Raw genomic sequence first — 17,502 nt, forward strand, 5'->3', positions numbered from 1 at the left:
GAGAGGGTGCTGCTTCATGCTTCCTGTTGTTTCAAAGAGGTTATAATTTTATCACCCTAAATAAACCATAAATGCAAACTGCTTAAGAGTGAAATACTGTGCTAAAGTTGGAGAAGGCGCACTCAGTCAGTTTAGCTGATTTAACATAAAAAGCCACAAGTGCTGAGATTGCTCTTAACACGTGAAGTTAAAGATTAGCAAGTGGCGGGGGGAGGGTGGGAGAAGAATGAGGGTTGAAAAATTGCTTGTTGGGTACAACGTTCATTATCTGGGTGACAGGTATACTAGAAGCCCAATTCCCACCATTACTTAACCTACCCATGTTACAAACCCACACATGTACCTCCTGAATCTTCAAAAACAAAAAATCATCAAGGGGTAACTTCAAAGCTTGTCGCTGAAACCCCATTTACGTAGACCATGCAGTTTATGTATACAGTCAGCCCTCCATATCTGTGGGTTCTGCATCCATGGATTCAACCAAACGTGGATTGAAAACAGTTGGAAAAAAACCGTCTGTACTGAACATGTATACTTTTTTTTTCCTGTTATTATTCTCTAAACCACGGATCCCCAGCCCCTGGGCCATGGACCAGTACTAGTCAGTGGCCTGTTTGGAACCGGGCTGCACAGCAGGAAGTGAGCGGCAAGGGAGCATTACCACCTGAGCTCCGCCTCCTGTCACATCAGTGGGAGCATTAGATTCTCACAGGAGAGCCAACAGGATTGTGAGCTGCGCATGCAAGGGATCTAGGTTCACTCCTTACGAGAATCTAACTAATGCCTGATGATGTGAGGTGGAACAGTTTCACTGCGAAGCCATCCTCCCCTGATCCCTCAGTCCATGGAAAAACTGTCTTCCACGAAACTGGTCCCTAGTGCCAAGAGTTGGGGACTGCTGCCACAACAATGAAGTATAACAACTATTTGCATAGCATTTACCTTGTATTAGGTATTACAAGTAATCTAGAGATGGTTTAAAGTATACGGGAGAACGTGCATAGTTTATATTTCATTTTATAGAAGGGACATGAGCATCCTTGGATTTTGGTATCCTCAGTGTGCCCTGGAACCAATCCCCTACAGACACCGAGGAATGACTACATGTATTTCTTTTTTTTTTTTTTTTGAGACGGAGTCTTGCTCTGTCGCCCGGGCTGGAGTGCAGTGGCCAGATCTCAGCTCACTGCAAGCTCCGCCTCCCAGGTTTTCGCCATTCTCCTGCCTCAGCCTCCCGTACAGCTGGGACTACAGGCGCCCGCCACATCGCCCAGCTGGTTTTTTGTATTTTTTAGTAGAGGCGGGGTTTCACCGCGTTAGCCAGGATGGTCTCGATCTCCTGACCTCGTGATCCGCCCGTCTCGGCCTTCCAAAGTGCTGGGATTACAGGCTTGAGCCACCGCGCCCGGCCTTGACTACATGTATTTCTGATAAGTCATTCATAAATCAATTACATAAAAGATTAAAATACTCAAAATGTATTCCAACTGCCCAACTGGCATTGCCTAAAATGCCTAAAATGAATTACTCCCAGAAATAAATAACTTGAGTGGCACCAAAGTGTTCTGCAGATTTTTCAACACAGCTGTTCCTTGTCACGTGAACACATCAGCTCTCCTTATGAGCACGTCATACTTCCACATACCCACTGTGGGAAGCCCCTTCACTGCACATGCAGCAGCTAGGAGGGTAAATTGGAGCAGGGCTCCTGCCAAGGGAGGAGCCCCAAGCCAGGACAGAACTGTGGGTACCACAGTCCTATTTTTCAAAGTGAGGCCAAGGCAGTTTCAACATTGCAGAGTTGAAAAGGCCGATATCACCCCATAATGGGACAGCGTGTGTATCTGTGCTTTTCCTCCACTTAGTTTCACTCATAGAAAATACCAGTACTGTGTTTCATAAGCATGGAAGGAGGAAACAGAACGGTGTCGACAGATGAGCAGCGAGGCCAGACTTAGCAGCGGGCCAACAGCCTGCACCTGTAATCTGAACACATAGAACCCCTCCCTCCTGCAACGACCACATGTACACACTTTAGGAGCTGACATGTGAAAAGTACAAGAAGAAAAAACCATCAAGAAATGGGCATCAGGCATGGTGGCTCACACCCATAATCCCAGCACCTCAGGAGGCCTAGGCGGGCGGATCACCTGAGGTCAGGAGTTTAAGACCAGCCTGGCCAACATGGTAAAACCCCGTCTTTACTGAAAACACAAAAATTAGCCAGGCGTGATGGCGCACGTCTGTAATTCCAGCTACCTGGGAGACTGAGGTACCAGAATTGCTTGAACCCAGGAAGCGGAGGTTGCAATGAGCCGAGATTGCGCCACTGTACTCCAGACTGAGCGAGACTTGTCTCAAAAAAAAAAAAAAACAAAAGAAAAAAGAAATGGGCATCAGTTAACAAGAACAGGGAGGCAGGCTTTAGGGAGATGGGCAGGGCAGAGGAAGGCATAGAGCAGAGGAAGAGCCCGGAGGTACAAAGCAAGCTGTAGGAAAGCCAAATGGCTAAGAGGGCCTAGAAGAAAAGCAGGGCCAATGATGGCACCCTCAAGGCAGCCGCTGTAGGCACTGTTGGGAGAAGAACAGGCCCCAGCTCCTTCCACTCCCTCAGGACCTAATCCTGGCTCTTCCTCAGCAGGGCCAGAACCTGGCAGATGCATTACAAGGAACTTGACATTATGCTACAGCTATAAGTGGGCACCTGTCCCTACAAAACAAAATGAGACCAACACCCAGACTCATGGGGGCTTAGCAGTTCTTAATTACCTGTTTGTCTTAAACATTATTAACAAGGATAACTTAGCTCTGACTGTGTCTTAAAGACACAAATAAAGGTAAGATGTCACCATTTGATGTGACCTCAAACGTGCTGAGACCCTAATGAGGAAGGCTTCATATGCTGACAGCCCAGGCCACTGCTGAAGCTTCTTAAGAGGGATCAGTGAGGAACACAAATGCCAGACTATAACAGAGACAAAAGTCTAGGATAGAACCAAAGGTAGGAACAAAAGGGAGATGGCAGATGGTCCCACCACAGAGACAGACCCAGGTCAGCTAGTTAACCAGATACTGCTCTGGGGAGTGGGTTTAGGGTAAAAAAGGTACTTGCAGCTCTGATTTGCTAAAATATTTTACCACAAATATAATTTTCATAACAGTTAAGCATTTTAAAAGTTTTTTTTAAGAGGCTGGGTGTGGTGGCTCACGTCTGTAATCCCAGAACTTTGGGAGGCCAAGGTGGGAGGATTGCTTGAGCCCAGGAGTTCAAGACCAGTCTGGTTAACATAGAGAGACTCCGTCTCTATTTACATTTTTTTATTTTTTAAAACATTTTCTATTTTATTTTTAATAGAGACAAGGTCTCGCCATGTTGCCCAGGCTGGAGCCTCCCAAAGTGTAAGGATTACAGGCATGACTCCTACTTATGTTAAAAAGTTTTAGGCCGGGCGCGGTGGCTCAAGCCTGTAATCCCAGCACTTTGGGAGGCCGAGGCAGGTGGATCACGAGGTCAGGAGATCGAGACCATCCTGGCTAACATGGTGAAACCCCGTCTCTACTAAAAATACAAAAAACTAGCCGGGCGTGGTGGCGGGTGCCTGTAGTCTCAGCTACTCAGGAGGCTGAGGCAGGAGAATGGCGTGAACCCGGGAGGCGGAGCTTGCAGTGAGCTGAGATCACGCCACTGCACTCCAGCCTGGGAGCACAGCGAGACTCCGTCTCAAAAAAAAAAAAAAAAAGTTTTAAATTAAAAAATAAATTAAATTAAAAATAAGGACTACAACAACCAATTATAAAGTATAAAACCAAATGTAAAAAAATAAGTAAAATAAAAATTAAAAAACAAAACAAAACAATGTAAAAGGACAGCTTTAAGAGAAGAGTAAATATTTAAACATAGACTGAGAAAAAATTGTATTAGAGAATTAGCCTGTTAAAGTTTGTTGGGCGTGGTTATGAAAACATTTACTTATCAGTTAGTTACACTGATGCATATATGCCAGAAATGACACAGGTCTGGAATTTGCCTTAAAATACTCCAGTGTCTACTCCTCAAACCCCAAACAAACCAACAAATAAAAAAGTCACTGGGGTAAGGAACAGATTTTTAAAATACCTGCAAAAGGTAGACAGCTGTTGAAGCTGCGTGACCAGTCTCCTCACAAGGTTTATCATCTACTCTTCTCTCTACTGCTATGTATGCTTAGAAACACTGTAACACAGATGTAAAAGTAACAATGGGGCTGGGTGCAGTGGCTCACACCTGTAATCCCAGCACTTTGGGAGGCAGAGGTGGGCAGACTGATTGAGGTCAGGAGTTTGAGACCAGCCTGGCCAACATGGTGAAACCCCGTCTCTACTAAAATACAAAAATTAGCCAGGTGTGGTGGCATGTATCTGTAATCTCGGCTACTCGGGAGACTGAGGCACGAGAATCACTTGAAACAGGAGGTGGAGGTTGCAGTGAGCAGAGATCACCTCACTGTACTCCAGTCTGGGCGTGAGTGCAGGCTGGGCTGAGTGAGACTCCGTCTCAAAAAAAAACAAATAAATAAATAAAATAAATAAAAATAAAAATAACAAAGGGAAAGTGTGCCAAAGGGCAGGAGGGGAAGATGTTGAGTTTGTTCCTTTTCTGCTGTATATGAGTTTAGTCCTTGCAGGCCCCGTTAAGCTCTCTGAAAATAAGCACGGAATCTGACCTCAGGACATTTCTGATGTCTAAGCAGAAGATGAGATAGATGATCTATCTAAATCCTACAGCACTTCTAATTGTATTATCTCTATTTAAACAATTATTATCTCTATTTAATCTATGTGTTCTAAAATAAGAGCACAAATAAAGTAAAATAGCTCTAAGGCTATGGATCCTAACCTTTCATGGGTGACAGATGCTTTGAAAATTGGACAGAAGTTATGGATTATCTCCCTTGAAAAACATGCACACAGCCAGGCTCTGTGGTTCACGCCTGCACTTTGGGAGGCCAAGGCAGGTGGATCATGAGGTCAGCAGTTCAAGACCAGCCTGACTAACATGGTGAAATCCCGTCTCTATTAAAAATACAAAAATTAGCCAGGCGTGGTGGCACAGGCCTGTAATCTCAGCTACTCAGGAGGCTAAAGGCAGGAGAATCACTTGAGCCTGGGAGGCAGAGGTTGCAGTGAGCCGAGATCGCACCACTGCCCTCCAGCCTGAGTGACAGAGTGAGACTCCGTATCGAAAAAAAAAGAAAGAAAAACATGCACACACCACATACTGGGCCTAATGCAACTTAAAGAGGACCCACCTTGTCGTCTGGGACGGCAGAGGAGTGAAGAAGTCCCTGCCAGATGACAACCGGGATTGCTGGAGGGCACGCCCACTGATTTAACCATCCTGTCCCCTCCCCTCTACAAGCAGGGAGGAGTAGAGCATGCATGTGAGTACCACACGGTGCCCCCTGGAGATTCCTGGCAACAGAAACAGGCATAAAGACATAAAGCCAGCATGCCCCTACAAAAACCATCTTCAAAGGCTTCCAGCAGGAGCAGCTATGATGGCAGCAGGCCCAGTGTCCACAGCACTGTGGCCACACCGCTCACAGAGTGCACCTCTTACCCACGAATCATTGAGGACCAAACCTTCACAAGGACATGCAGTCTCAGCCAGGTGCTCTTCACCTTTCAGACACTAGGCACTGTCATTTAGGAGCTACTGACTCCAAATCCTAACATCACTGAAAACAACTTGGTTGGTTCCAAGAAAAGGTTATGTTTGAGAAAAGGAAGGTAAAAGAATAGGCCTGTGCACATAACAGTCCTTGATTCTGAAACCTCAGGGTTCAGTTTTATTCTAGATATAATCTACAGCTGTAGTCGTGTGTGTGTGTGTGTGTGTGTGAGAAATCTGCCACAATCTGCAACCACAGTCTTCAGTAACATCCATGACATTAAAAGCAGGGGCCAGTTTCACACAGCACTTCTTTTGGGTAATTTGTTTACAGACTAGGGAAATAAACTACAGATTTCTTACAGAAAACCAGGTCTCACCTTGCCCAGGAAGCAATGCTGCTCCTAGGTTGCCATGGAAACAGGGAAGGATTGGGTTAGAGTCCCACCACTGCTGGGCAATAAGGCTGAGACAAAGCGGCATTCCTGAAAAAATGGGGCCTGGTGGCCCAGCAGTCACGGGAATATACGCTCCCCTGCACCTTTTTTTTTTTTTTAAATTTTAGAGACTGGGTCTCCCTCTGTTGCCCAGGATGGAGTGCAGTGGCACCATCATAGCGCACCGTAACCTCGAATTCCTGGGCTTCAGCAATCCTCCCGCCTCGGCCTGTGGAGTAGCTGGAACTGCAGGCATGTGCCACCACACCTAGCTAAATTAAAAAAAAACAATTCCTAAGTGTCACTAATACTTAAAGGGAAAGCTTGTTAGCAGAAGCCCAGTGGAAGCAAACTACCTTTTGGCGATAAGCCCCCAAGATTCAAGAGTAGGAAAAAAAGCCAAATTCACAGTGAAGATAAGCAATGTTGGCTAGGCATGGCCTCCGAGCTGAGTGTCTTGCTCATGCTACCTCCTTTCATTCTCCCAACCTCTTACAGATGACACACAGGAGCTTGGAAACGCTGGGACCCACCCTCTTATTACTATACTATGCTGCTTTCCCAATTCCTTCAGGAGGCTGGCTGCTTTCCCTGAAAATCAAGGAATGGTTAGCAAAACCTATAAATATTCATTGGCTCAAAATAGAATAAAGGAATTCTGTCACAAGGCATGACTTGGCCAGGCGTGGTGGATCATGCCTGTAATCCCAGTACTTTGGGAGGTCAAGATGGGTGGACCACTTAAGGCCAGGGGTTCGAGACCAGCCTGGCCAAGAGAGTAAAATCCCGTATCTACTAAAAATACAAAAACTAGTCAGGCATGGTGACGTGTGCCTGTAGTCCCAGCTACTTGGGAGGCTGAGGCACAAGAATCTCTTGAACCCAGGAGGCAGAGGTTGCAGCAAGTCAAGATCCACTGCACTCCACCCTGGACAACAGCAGGACTCTGTCTCAAACAAAACAAAACAAACAAAAACAAAAACAAAACAAAAAAAACAAGACATGACTTACATCAGCAATCATGTGGTGAAAAGTTTAGAAAATGCCCTTATATGTAATACAGAGAAGTTAGAAACAAACAGGAAAAAAATAGGAACATAATAATCTAAAAGGCCATTCATACAGAAATTACATGAGGTGACTAAGGCATGTTACATATGAAAGTATCCTCTCCAGAGAGAATGGAGGAGCTTCCTAAGGTCCTGCTCTTTTCCACACACGTTCTTTCTTTCTTTCTTCTTTCTTCAGAGGCTTCATCCTGAGGCAGCCCTTGTGGAGATTCTGGAGGGTCACACACATGCTTCTTCACATCCTCGCAGAGTTAAGTGCAGTGTCTACCGCTGGACGCCAATCCAGGGACCATGGCTTCTGCTGGGGCCATGCTGGGTCTGATACAGATGTGGTGGTTGGTACGGCGCTTCAGTTGCCTGCCTGCCCGCTGACTCCTCAGGACGCACACACTTACCTGGTGACCAGTCAGGAACAGGCCAACGCACCAACATGAGGTAGACCCACGGCCCTGCGAGCCTTACCTTATGTACACTTTTGGGGTTTTCCAGCCAAGCACAGTACATCTCCTCCACATAGTTCGAACTAGTCCCACTGAGAAAGGGCTCAGCAGCAACGGGTGCAGAATAGCACCGAATCTGTTGAAATGTCCTAGCTGCTGCTGGTCTGTTTTGTGAAAATGTCTTAACAGTCTGGGAAGCCGTCAACGGCCTCAACTTAGCAGCACAAGTCCTTAAATGAAACATTTTTGTCCTGAAGTTTTTCACAACTGCCTGTATTTAAAAAAAAAAAAAAAAAAAGAAAAGAAAGAAAGATTTTAAAAATGAGCATTTAAGAGACAAGGCTACCAGATCCTGATGCTCTAGAGAAAGGATAATTTTTTTTAAAAAGCTACTAGAAAAAAACAAAAAACAAAAAACCAAAACTTGTTCAACTCTTAACTGTTGAGGAGAAAGACCCTGGCATATAAATACATTCACAAGAATACTACCTGCTCAGTGCCACCAGTTCATGTGCCTGAGAGCACAACAGAGCCATGACTGTGTGAAACTCACACACTCTTGCACCTACTAACACAGGATGCCTGTGCTAGTCCAAGGAAGGTTAGTGTACAGTTGCAGATATTACCATCTTCACTTAAAAATTTAAATCTTGGCCAGACTCAGTGGCTCACGCTTGTAATCCCAGCACTTTGGGAGGCCGAGGCGGGTGGATCATGAGGTCAGGAGATCGAGACCATTCTGGCCAACATGATGAAACTACATCTCTACTAAAAATACAAATACTGGGTGTGGTGGTGCGTGCCTGTAGACCCAGCTACTTGGGAGGCTGAGGCAGGAAAATTGCTTGAACCTGGTAGGCGGAGGCTGCAGTGAACCGAGATTGCACCACAGTACTCCAGCCTGGCAACAGAGTGAGACTCTGTCTCAAAAAAAAATAAATAAATAAAATTAAATCTAGTTTAAGGGCTGAGATGATAAACATACCATGTTCTTTAAATTTACATATTATATATATATAAAACAATTAGAAAAAAGGCAACAAGGATTAATTAATTTAGAATTAGGATTAATTAGAATAAGAAAAACATTTCTAATCTGTCCAGAAACTACTAAGTACCTGCTGTACTTACGATATTACGGAACATACAAAGAAATTAGAAAAATACTTTCCTTACTCTCACTTCACCCTTGAGCAGAGGGAAAACAACACACAAAAGATTGCAGAGGAACGACTGAGTACTTTAGAGGCGCGGAATATGCCAGCAGACCTGTAAGAGGACGGGCTCCTTCCAGGTGGGTGTGTCTCAGGGTAAAAGGACATGGATGGGGAGGAGGGAAGAGGAGGCACTGCATGTGGCAGGACCCATAGGCAGAAACAGAAATGGGAAGAGCCAGAATCTCATGGTACTAGGAAGGGTAAGGAAAAGCCACAGAGGAATGTCCAGTGTCCCACCCGCCACCTCCTGCACTCAGCCCCCTTTCATAAGCCATGGGGAGCCAGGTCTGAGCAAGGGAGACATGGGTGGGCCCTGCAAAGATTGAAAAGAGCACGTGGAGCAGTTCAATAATGCCTGCCTGCCCTGAGTCCTCCATGGTGAGTAACTCCACACATCTGACTCATGCATAAACCCAGAGGTTCCCTGTAAGGCAGGCATCAGCTCTTTCACTTTACAGATAGCTTCAGTTTCCATTCCCTTACATTTCATCCAAGGTCACAGGCTACTAGCAGCAGAGTCAGGATCCAAGAGGAAAGTTCACAAGGACGCTGCCTGTGGGAAAAAAGGTGCTTGCTGGCCTACATGGTTGCTCATGAATTTGTCTCAAAGCAGGCGCCCGGGTTGTAAAGTTGGAACTATACCCCGTGTCCACACCTACCCGAAGGAAATCCAAGCTCTGAAACATAGCGTGAATTGTTACACAAAATATCTTCTATATTATTTATTGGAAACTTCCTCTTGGCCCAAATATGCTCAGGATACGCATTAGGGACACCGAGAGAGGGCTCAGAGTGTCCTGCATTCACCTCTGGCCTGCTCCACTGAGAAGAGATAGGTCAGCAAGAGGAAACAGCAGAACATATTCTTTAAAAACAAACAACACAAACAAAAACTTGCTCCTTACAAATTAAAGGTAAACAAGCAATATATTCTGGATATAATTAGGGAATGCAATCTTTACTCCTGGGTTTTTACTTTAGAAATCAAAAGTTTTAAGTTAATTCAGTAGTTCTTCCTACCTCCAACTACACTCCAACTTTTTCCACTGATATATTTAAGGGAAACAAAGAGCCCTAACATTGACAGCAAAAATACTACTGTTGCTTCGTTTTATGCTATTTTTTTTATTTTTTATTTCTCAGGCTCAAAGGAAAATGTTCATTTTTTTCCTTTAATATCATTATCTAGGCAACATTAAACACCCAATTGCCTCTGGGTTGGGTTTCTCCCAGAAAACAATAGCATCACCTCATTAACTATCAGTATTCAGTTGCTGCAACAGCCCAATTAAACAGGCACCAAACTGACAACTGTAAAACACCCATTTCATCTGTTCTTCCCAAAGTGCCCCCTTCAACATGATCCTGTTTAAGTAAATCATGACATTTTGCTATCCGCAATCACTGAATCTGACAAACAGTTAGGTGCTGCCCAGCAGAGCTGCCAGGACAGCTAGACTTTTTTTTTTTTTGATATGGAGTCTCGCTCTGTAGTCCAGGCTGGAGTACAGTGGCGTGATCTCGGCTCACTGCAACCTCCCCATCCCGGGTTCAAGCAATTCCCCTGCCTCAGCCTCCCAAGTAGCTAGGACTACAGGTGCGTGCTACCATACCTGGCGAATTTTTGTATTTTTAGTAGAGACAGGGTTTCACTATGTTGGCCAGGCTGGTCTCAAACTCCTGACCTCGTGATCTGCCTGCCTCGGCCTCCCAAAGTGCTGATATTATAGGCATGAGCCATCATGCCCAGCTGAGATTTTTAAACTTTCTTTAAGATGACTCATGGGAAGAGGTGCCTTTCAGCAGATGGCTCAACATCCCCAACTCCACCCAGGAACAGCCAGGACGGCTGTTTGCTGTCCACACTGACAGACCCACAGAGCCAACACTAACGCAAATTTCCAATTCTGGTAAATACCCATTCTTCACCTTTCTCTCCTACATAAAATGGCATAAGAAGATATTAAAAGCCAAGCACAGTGGTTCATGCCTATAATCCTAGCCCTTTGGGATGTCAAGGCTTAAGGACTGTTTGAGGCCAGGAGTTTGAGACCAGCCTGGTAGTGAAACCACGTCTCCACAAAAAATTTAAAAGCTATCAGGGTATGGTGGCACATGTCTATAGTCCCAGCTACCCAGGAGGATGAGGTGGAAGGATCGCCTGAGCCCAGGAGGTCAAGGCTTCAGTGAGCTATGATCGTGCCACTCCACTCCAGCCTGGGTGACAGAGCGAGACCCTATCTCTAAAAAAATAAAAAACAAACAAAATATATTAAATACAAGAAGAAGGAAAACTGCAGGCCAGTCAACATTAGGTCTTGAAATTCAACTTAGAATTCTGTAACTGATACTAAGTCAACTTTAAGAATAGTACGTTATTTGGTAGAGACATTCAATTGTTTAAAACGCTTTTTCTGAAAGCGCCTCTGAGCTGTCCAAAATATCTAAGTGTTTTGAATTTTGGTTTAAAACAGGAATGTCCAATATTTTGGCTTCCCTGGGCAACACTGGAAGAATTGTCTTGGGCCACACATAAAATACACTAACACTAACGACAACTGATGAGCTTACAAAAAAAAAAATTGCAAAAACATCCATAATGTTTTAACAAAGTTTGCGAACTTGTGTTGGGCCACATTCAAAACTGTCCTGGGCCACATGTGGCCCATGGGCTGGAGGTTGGACAAACTTGGTTTAAAAGAATATTTCTATTTAAATGGGTGCCAACTCCATTCGGTGAGGAAAAGAACAGTCTTTTCAAATGAAGGTGCTGGGACAACTAGAGCTCCACGTGTAAAGAAGAATGAAGTCACACAGTCATATACAAAATTCAAAATTGATCAAAGTCCTGAGTGTAAGAGATAAAACTGTAAGATACTTAGAAGTTTTATAACTTCCATGAAGTAAATCTTTGTGACCCTGGTTCAAGCAATGGATTCTTAGTTATGACACCACCAGTATAAACAACAAAATAAAACCCACAAATTGGATTTCATCAAAATAAAAAACTTGGCCAGGAGCGGTAGCTCACGCCTGTAATCTCAGCACTTTAGGAGGCTGAGGCAGGTGGATAACTTGAGGTCAGGAATTCAAGACCAGCCTAGCCAACATGGCAAAACCCCATTTCTACTAAAAATACAAAAATTAGCTGGGCGTGGTCATACACGCCTGTAGTCCCAGCTGCTCGGGAGGCTGAGGCAGGAGAATCCCTTGAACCCAAGAGGCAGAGGTTGCAGTGAGCTGAGATCGCCCCACCACACTCCAGCCTGGTTGACAGAATGAGACTCTGTCTCAAAATAAGCAAAAAAATAAAAAATAAAAAACTTTTGTGCTTCAAATAACTTATTAAGAAAGAAATGATATAGATGGGAGAAAATATTTGCAATTATCTGATAAGGAACTTACATACAGAATATATAAAGAACTCTTGTAATGCAACAGTAAAAAAAACAACTCCATCAAAAAGTAGGCAAAGGATTTGAATAGACATTTCTCCAAATAAGATATACTAATAGCCAATAAACACATAAAGTTACCATATAACTCAGCAATTCCACTCCTAGATATATAATCAAGATAAATGAAAATGTACGTCCACAAACAACTTGTACACAAATGCCCATAGCAGCATTATTGGTAAAAGTCAAATAGTAGAAACAACTCAAATGTCCATCACTGATGAATGGATAAGCAAAACGTGTTATATCTAGAGAATATAATAGCATTCTGCAATGAAAACTAAGGAAGTGCTGGCGCATGCTCCACCTGGAGGAACCCTGAAAACATTATGCCCAGTAAAAAGAAGCAGATGCAAAAGACATTATGAGTCTATTCCTCTGCTCTCATACAACAATCAACACAGAAGATTTCTGTGACTAAATGTATGAGGAATTCTCCCTACCAATAAGCAATTCAAGTCTGCTGCTACCTACCTGGAGATGGCATCAGATACCACAGGTCAAGAGCTCAATCTCACAAGGCTGCCCCCTATTTTCGATGTAATAGCAAGCCCCCAGTTGTCTTACTTGTACTTCTGGCCAACCAGCTAGAAACTGGAGATCCCATGACCCCCTCCTTTGGTTCAATAAATTTCTAAGAACTCAGGGAAACACTTACTTACATCTACTGTTTTTTTCAAAGAATATAACATAGGATGTGGATTAAGAGTTGCACAGGTCAAGGTGTAGGATAGGGTATGGAGTTTCCATACCCTCCCCAGGCATGCCACCCTCCAGGAGTCTCCACATGTTCAGCTATCCAGAAGCTCTCTGTACCCCATCATCTTGGGCCTTTTATGGAGACTTCTTTGGATACACATGACTGAAGCATAGATAACCACGTAGATATGTGATCAGACAAAAAGGGTATGATCTAATACCAACAGACTGAGTGGGGAAACCCAGCCAGGCCTGTTTGTTCAGATTCTTCTTGGTCTCTCTGTGCAGGATTCCTTCCTGTGCGTGTGAGGCAGAACTCCTAAAGTGGGTGTCTTGTGACCTACAATCAGACAAGGTAGGTCAGAGAATTTCTTTATGGCCGGCTCCAAGACAGAACAGTGGAGGAATATTAGAGTATATTTTTAGTTTCTATGGCCTCCCTCGGGGAGAAAAAGCAGCAGGTGAAAGGAGTGCCACAGGCCTGCTTCTGGGGCCTAAAGCACCCCAACATTATAACGAAAGACTGTCTTTCACCTTTATCACTCTGAAGCTGTTTGGAAGCTACTTCAGGAACCAAGGATAAATACTTTAACAAAATACAAGCTTATTTTAGTCACTTAGGAAATAACAAGAGCTATGGGAGTTATAACCAGGAATCATGGACAAAAACCTATATACCTATAATAATATCACATTCCAGAATAGGCAAATCTATACAGAGAGAAAGTAGATTAGTGGTTGCCCGGGGCTGGGGCAGAGGAATGAGAGGAGGATGAGGAGTGACTCAGTGGATACAGGGCTTTCTTTTTGGGAGGAGAGGATGAAAATGCTCTAAAACTAGATTGTATTGATGGTGTCACAATCCTCTAATATACTGAAAAACATTCGCCTTACAATTTAAATGAGTGAATTGTATGGTATGTGAATTACGTCTCAATAAAGTTATTTTTTTAAATGTGTAAGAAAAAATGTAACTGAACTTATCACTGCACATGAAAATGATACAAGTTGTAATTCATTAATTTCAAGATACAAGAATAAACACATACATTTGGGAAAAGTAAGCTGTAAAAAGAAAAAAAGTAAAAACCAAAGGAAAATTAGTTTTCAGGTGTTAAATGCCCTGCCCTTAGGAAATGATATACTTAAATAGGGTTCTGTCTGAAACACGAAGCCTTTGAGGTCTATGCCTTGAATTTCCCCAGTTGGGCAGGAGGCACCCTATCCCAGGGCACAAAGAATGAGGGAAATAAACTGACTACTGACGCCTATCAATATGACGTTGGCTAGGTAGAGGGGTAATTAAAAAGGCAAGACCGAGCAAAAACAGTCTGCTGTTTCTCAGCAAATGAGTCTTTGAGAGAAAAAAAACGACACATCATTATATGATCCTTATACCCTATGAGTGTTAGCTGGCAACCATTTTAAAGGACAACTCATCCACTTTCTTTTTTTCAGTTTCGGACTCAATCTTTCTGATGCATCATGAACACAGCATTTGCTACAAACCTATGGCTGTTATCTCATGCCTGCAATTATTTTTTAGTAGTAATACAAAGAACTCATATACAGAGTACAGCTATCAATTCTCCCTTATTGGCTGAGAATCTCAAAGAATTTAGTATCTTTCACTAGTGACACCTCATTACACAAAAGCTGAGGGACAGGGAAGTAGTGAGGATTACTTTTAAACTGCAAAGTTTTTTTCGGTTGCTAGTGGAAACAATTACTGAGCCTGTAAGTACAGAGGCCTCGTGACACCAAGTCACCATGTGAGCTTTCCTGGGCCATAAAGTAGAGACAGTAATTACTCCTAACCTCCTCATAATGTCTTTTTGTAACTGTAACACAAATATGAAAGCACTTTGAAAACTTGAAGATATATCTATGACTAAAGAAATGGTTGGGTATAGTAGCTCATGCCTGTAATCCCAGTACTTTGGGAGGTCAAGGTGGGTGGATCACCTGAGATCAGGAGTTTGAGACCAGCCTGGCCAACATGGTGAAACCCCGCCTCTACTAAAACTACAGAAAAATGAGTTGCGTCGCATGGTGGCGGGCGCCTGTAGTCCCAGCTACCTGGGAAGCTGAGGTAGGAGAATCGCTTTAACCTGGGAGGTGGAGGCTGCAGTGAGCTGAGATCTCGCTACTGCACTCCAGCCTGGACGACAGAGTGAGACTCCGTCTCAAAAAAACACACACACTCTCTCTCTCTCTATATATATATCTATATATATATAGAGAGAGAGAGAGAGAGAAAGAGAGAGAGAGGGAGTATGTGCAGAAAAGAAAAGGCAAACTAGTGATATAAAAAGTTCCAGTTTCTGGCCGGGCACGGTGGCTCACGCCTGTAATCCCAGCACTTTGGAAGGCCGAGACGGGCGAATCACGAGGTCAGCAGAACGAGACCATCCTGGCTAACACGATGAAACCCCATCTCTACTAAAAATACAAAAAATTAGCCGGGTGTGGTGGCAGGCACCTGTAGTCCCAGCTACTCAGGAGGCTGAGGCAGGAGAATGGCGTGAACCCAGGAGGCGGAACTTGTAGTGAGCTGAGATCGCACCACTGTACTCCAGCCTGGGCGACAGACCAAGACTCTGCCTCAAAAAAAAAAAAAAAAAAAAAAGTTCAAGTTTCCAAGATATTTAAACCTAAACATTAGCTAATTTGGAGTGGTGGTCAACTGGTAACTTCCAAAACATTAGTAGGCTGTCTCCATCATTTAGCACAGAAGCTTTTTTAGCTCACCAATCATGGGCCATCACCACTGGTAGTGACTGACACCTCTCTAATCAGATCCCTGAGTATGCTTCAGTATATAGGTCTGAAGACTGTTCTGCCCCTTCCCCGAGACATGGTCCCATGGCATCAGAGATGCCCATGACTGAAGTGGTATAAATAGGTTGACAGGGGAGGGTGTACATAAATAGGCACTTTTAAAAGGTATTGATATTAAATCTTTATGGAAAGCAGGACAATTTTTCAACATCTCATTAAAGCATATATAAAAGGTCTGTTTCCTGCTAAATATAGCTAAAAACACGAGGTACTACATTTAAGACAAAACAAGACTCTGAAGGGTGGAGAGAAGGAAGCAGACCGGCTAGGAACCAGAGGACCCAAGGAAAGAGGATTGAGTTTTTTGTTGTTGTTGTTGTTGTTGTTTTTATCAGGGTCTTGCTCTGTTGCCCAGGCTAGAGTGTAGTGGCATGATCTCGGTTCACTGCAGCCTGGACCTCCCGGGCTCAAATAATTCTCCTACCTCAGTCCCCCAAGTAGCCGAGACTACCACAGGCACACATGACCATGCGTGGCTAATTTTTGTATTTTTTATAGAGACAGTTTCCCCATGTTGGCCAAGGTGGCCTCGAACTCCTGACCTCAAGTGATCCGCCCATCTTGGACTCCCAAAATGCTAGGATTATAGGTATGAGCCACCACACCTGGCCGAGCACTGAGTCCTTGATTTTCTTTTTGCTTCATATGTCTCAGACCTAGGTACTGGAGAAGCCTACAATCCAGAAATGCCAATAGGTATAGACAAAGAAAACTACAAACAGAGGCCGGGCGCGGTGGCTCAAGCCTGTAATCCCAGCACTTTGGGAGGCCGAGACGGGCGGATCACGAGGTCAGGAGATCGAGACCATCCTGGTGAACACAGTGAAACCCCCTCTCTACTAAAACTACAAAAAACAAGCCGGGCGAGGTGGCAGGCGCCTGTAGTCCCAGCTACTCGGGAGGCTGAGGCAGGAGAATGGCGGGAACCCGGGAGGCGGAGCTTGCAGTGAGCTGAGATCCGGCCACTGCACTCCAGCCTGGGCGACAGAGCAAGACTCCGTCTCAAAAAAAAAAAAAAAAAAAAAAAAAAGAAAACTACAAACAGAAACCTGTTCTCTCTAGCCAAAGGACCAGGAAAAGAGCAGCAAGATGGAACACTTTTAAAGTTTTAAAGAACAATTGCTCTACTGCAGCCAGACTCCACAGGAAACTTCCTCACTCCACTCAGCTGATGTCAGAATAGAGATCAGGGACTTTCATCCCCACCTGGTGAGTAATGAGTCCTCCGCAACTCACTCCCTGATAAGTCAGTGGAGACCAGGCAGGGAGTCTGGATTTCAATCCCATCCAGCAGTAATGAAGCAGCACCCCTCCCTTCCCAGGCAGAGTGGTATCACCAAGGCCTAATGGGGAACTCTTACAGCCATACAGCAGTAACAAGGAATCCCTTCCCCCAGACACCCTACCCAGCAACAATGAGGAAGCAGCCCCTCCCTGCCCCAGCAGAGGAAGCCTGCATTACTTAGAGATTTAAACAAGATCAAGAGTCCATAACATAACACCCAGAATGTCCAGGTTGTAAGTCAAAGATCACTCTTTACATCAAGGGCCAGGATCATCTTGGCTGGGGGTGGTGGCTCACAGCTGTAATCCCAGCACTTCAGGAGGCTGAGGTGGGTGTTATTACTCGAGGTCAGGAATTCAAGACCAGCCTGGCCAACATGGTGAAGCCCCATCTTTACAAAAACAC

The 17,502-nt window shown here is 44.3% G+C and overlaps 1 protein-coding gene across 5 annotated transcripts in view; it reads right to left on the reverse strand.

Annotated features, from left to right (window-relative positions):
• Positions 1–17,502, reverse strand: part of OGDH (oxoglutarate dehydrogenase) — a 96,823-nt gene that overhangs the window by 73,161 nt on the left and 6,160 nt on the right. For 4 of the 5 annotated variants that reach the window (XM_025381113.1, XM_025381114.1, XM_025381112.1 and 1 more), the window contains exon 2: positions 7,620–7,868. In XM_025381113.1, the coding sequence (XP_025236898.1) occupies positions 7,620–7,841 (222 nt within the window). In that variant the 5' untranslated portion in view covers positions 7,842–7,868. Of the gene's footprint in view, positions 1–7,619; positions 7,869–13,200; positions 13,312–17,502 lie in introns of all 5 variants that reach the window. The other variant, XM_025381111.1, reaches the window with a different exon arrangement.

This window comes from Theropithecus gelada, chromosome 3 (assembly GCF_003255815.1).
Source record: "Theropithecus gelada isolate Dixy chromosome 3, Tgel_1.0, whole genome shotgun sequence".
NCBI lineage: Eukaryota > Metazoa > Chordata > Mammalia > Primates > Cercopithecidae > Theropithecus > Theropithecus gelada.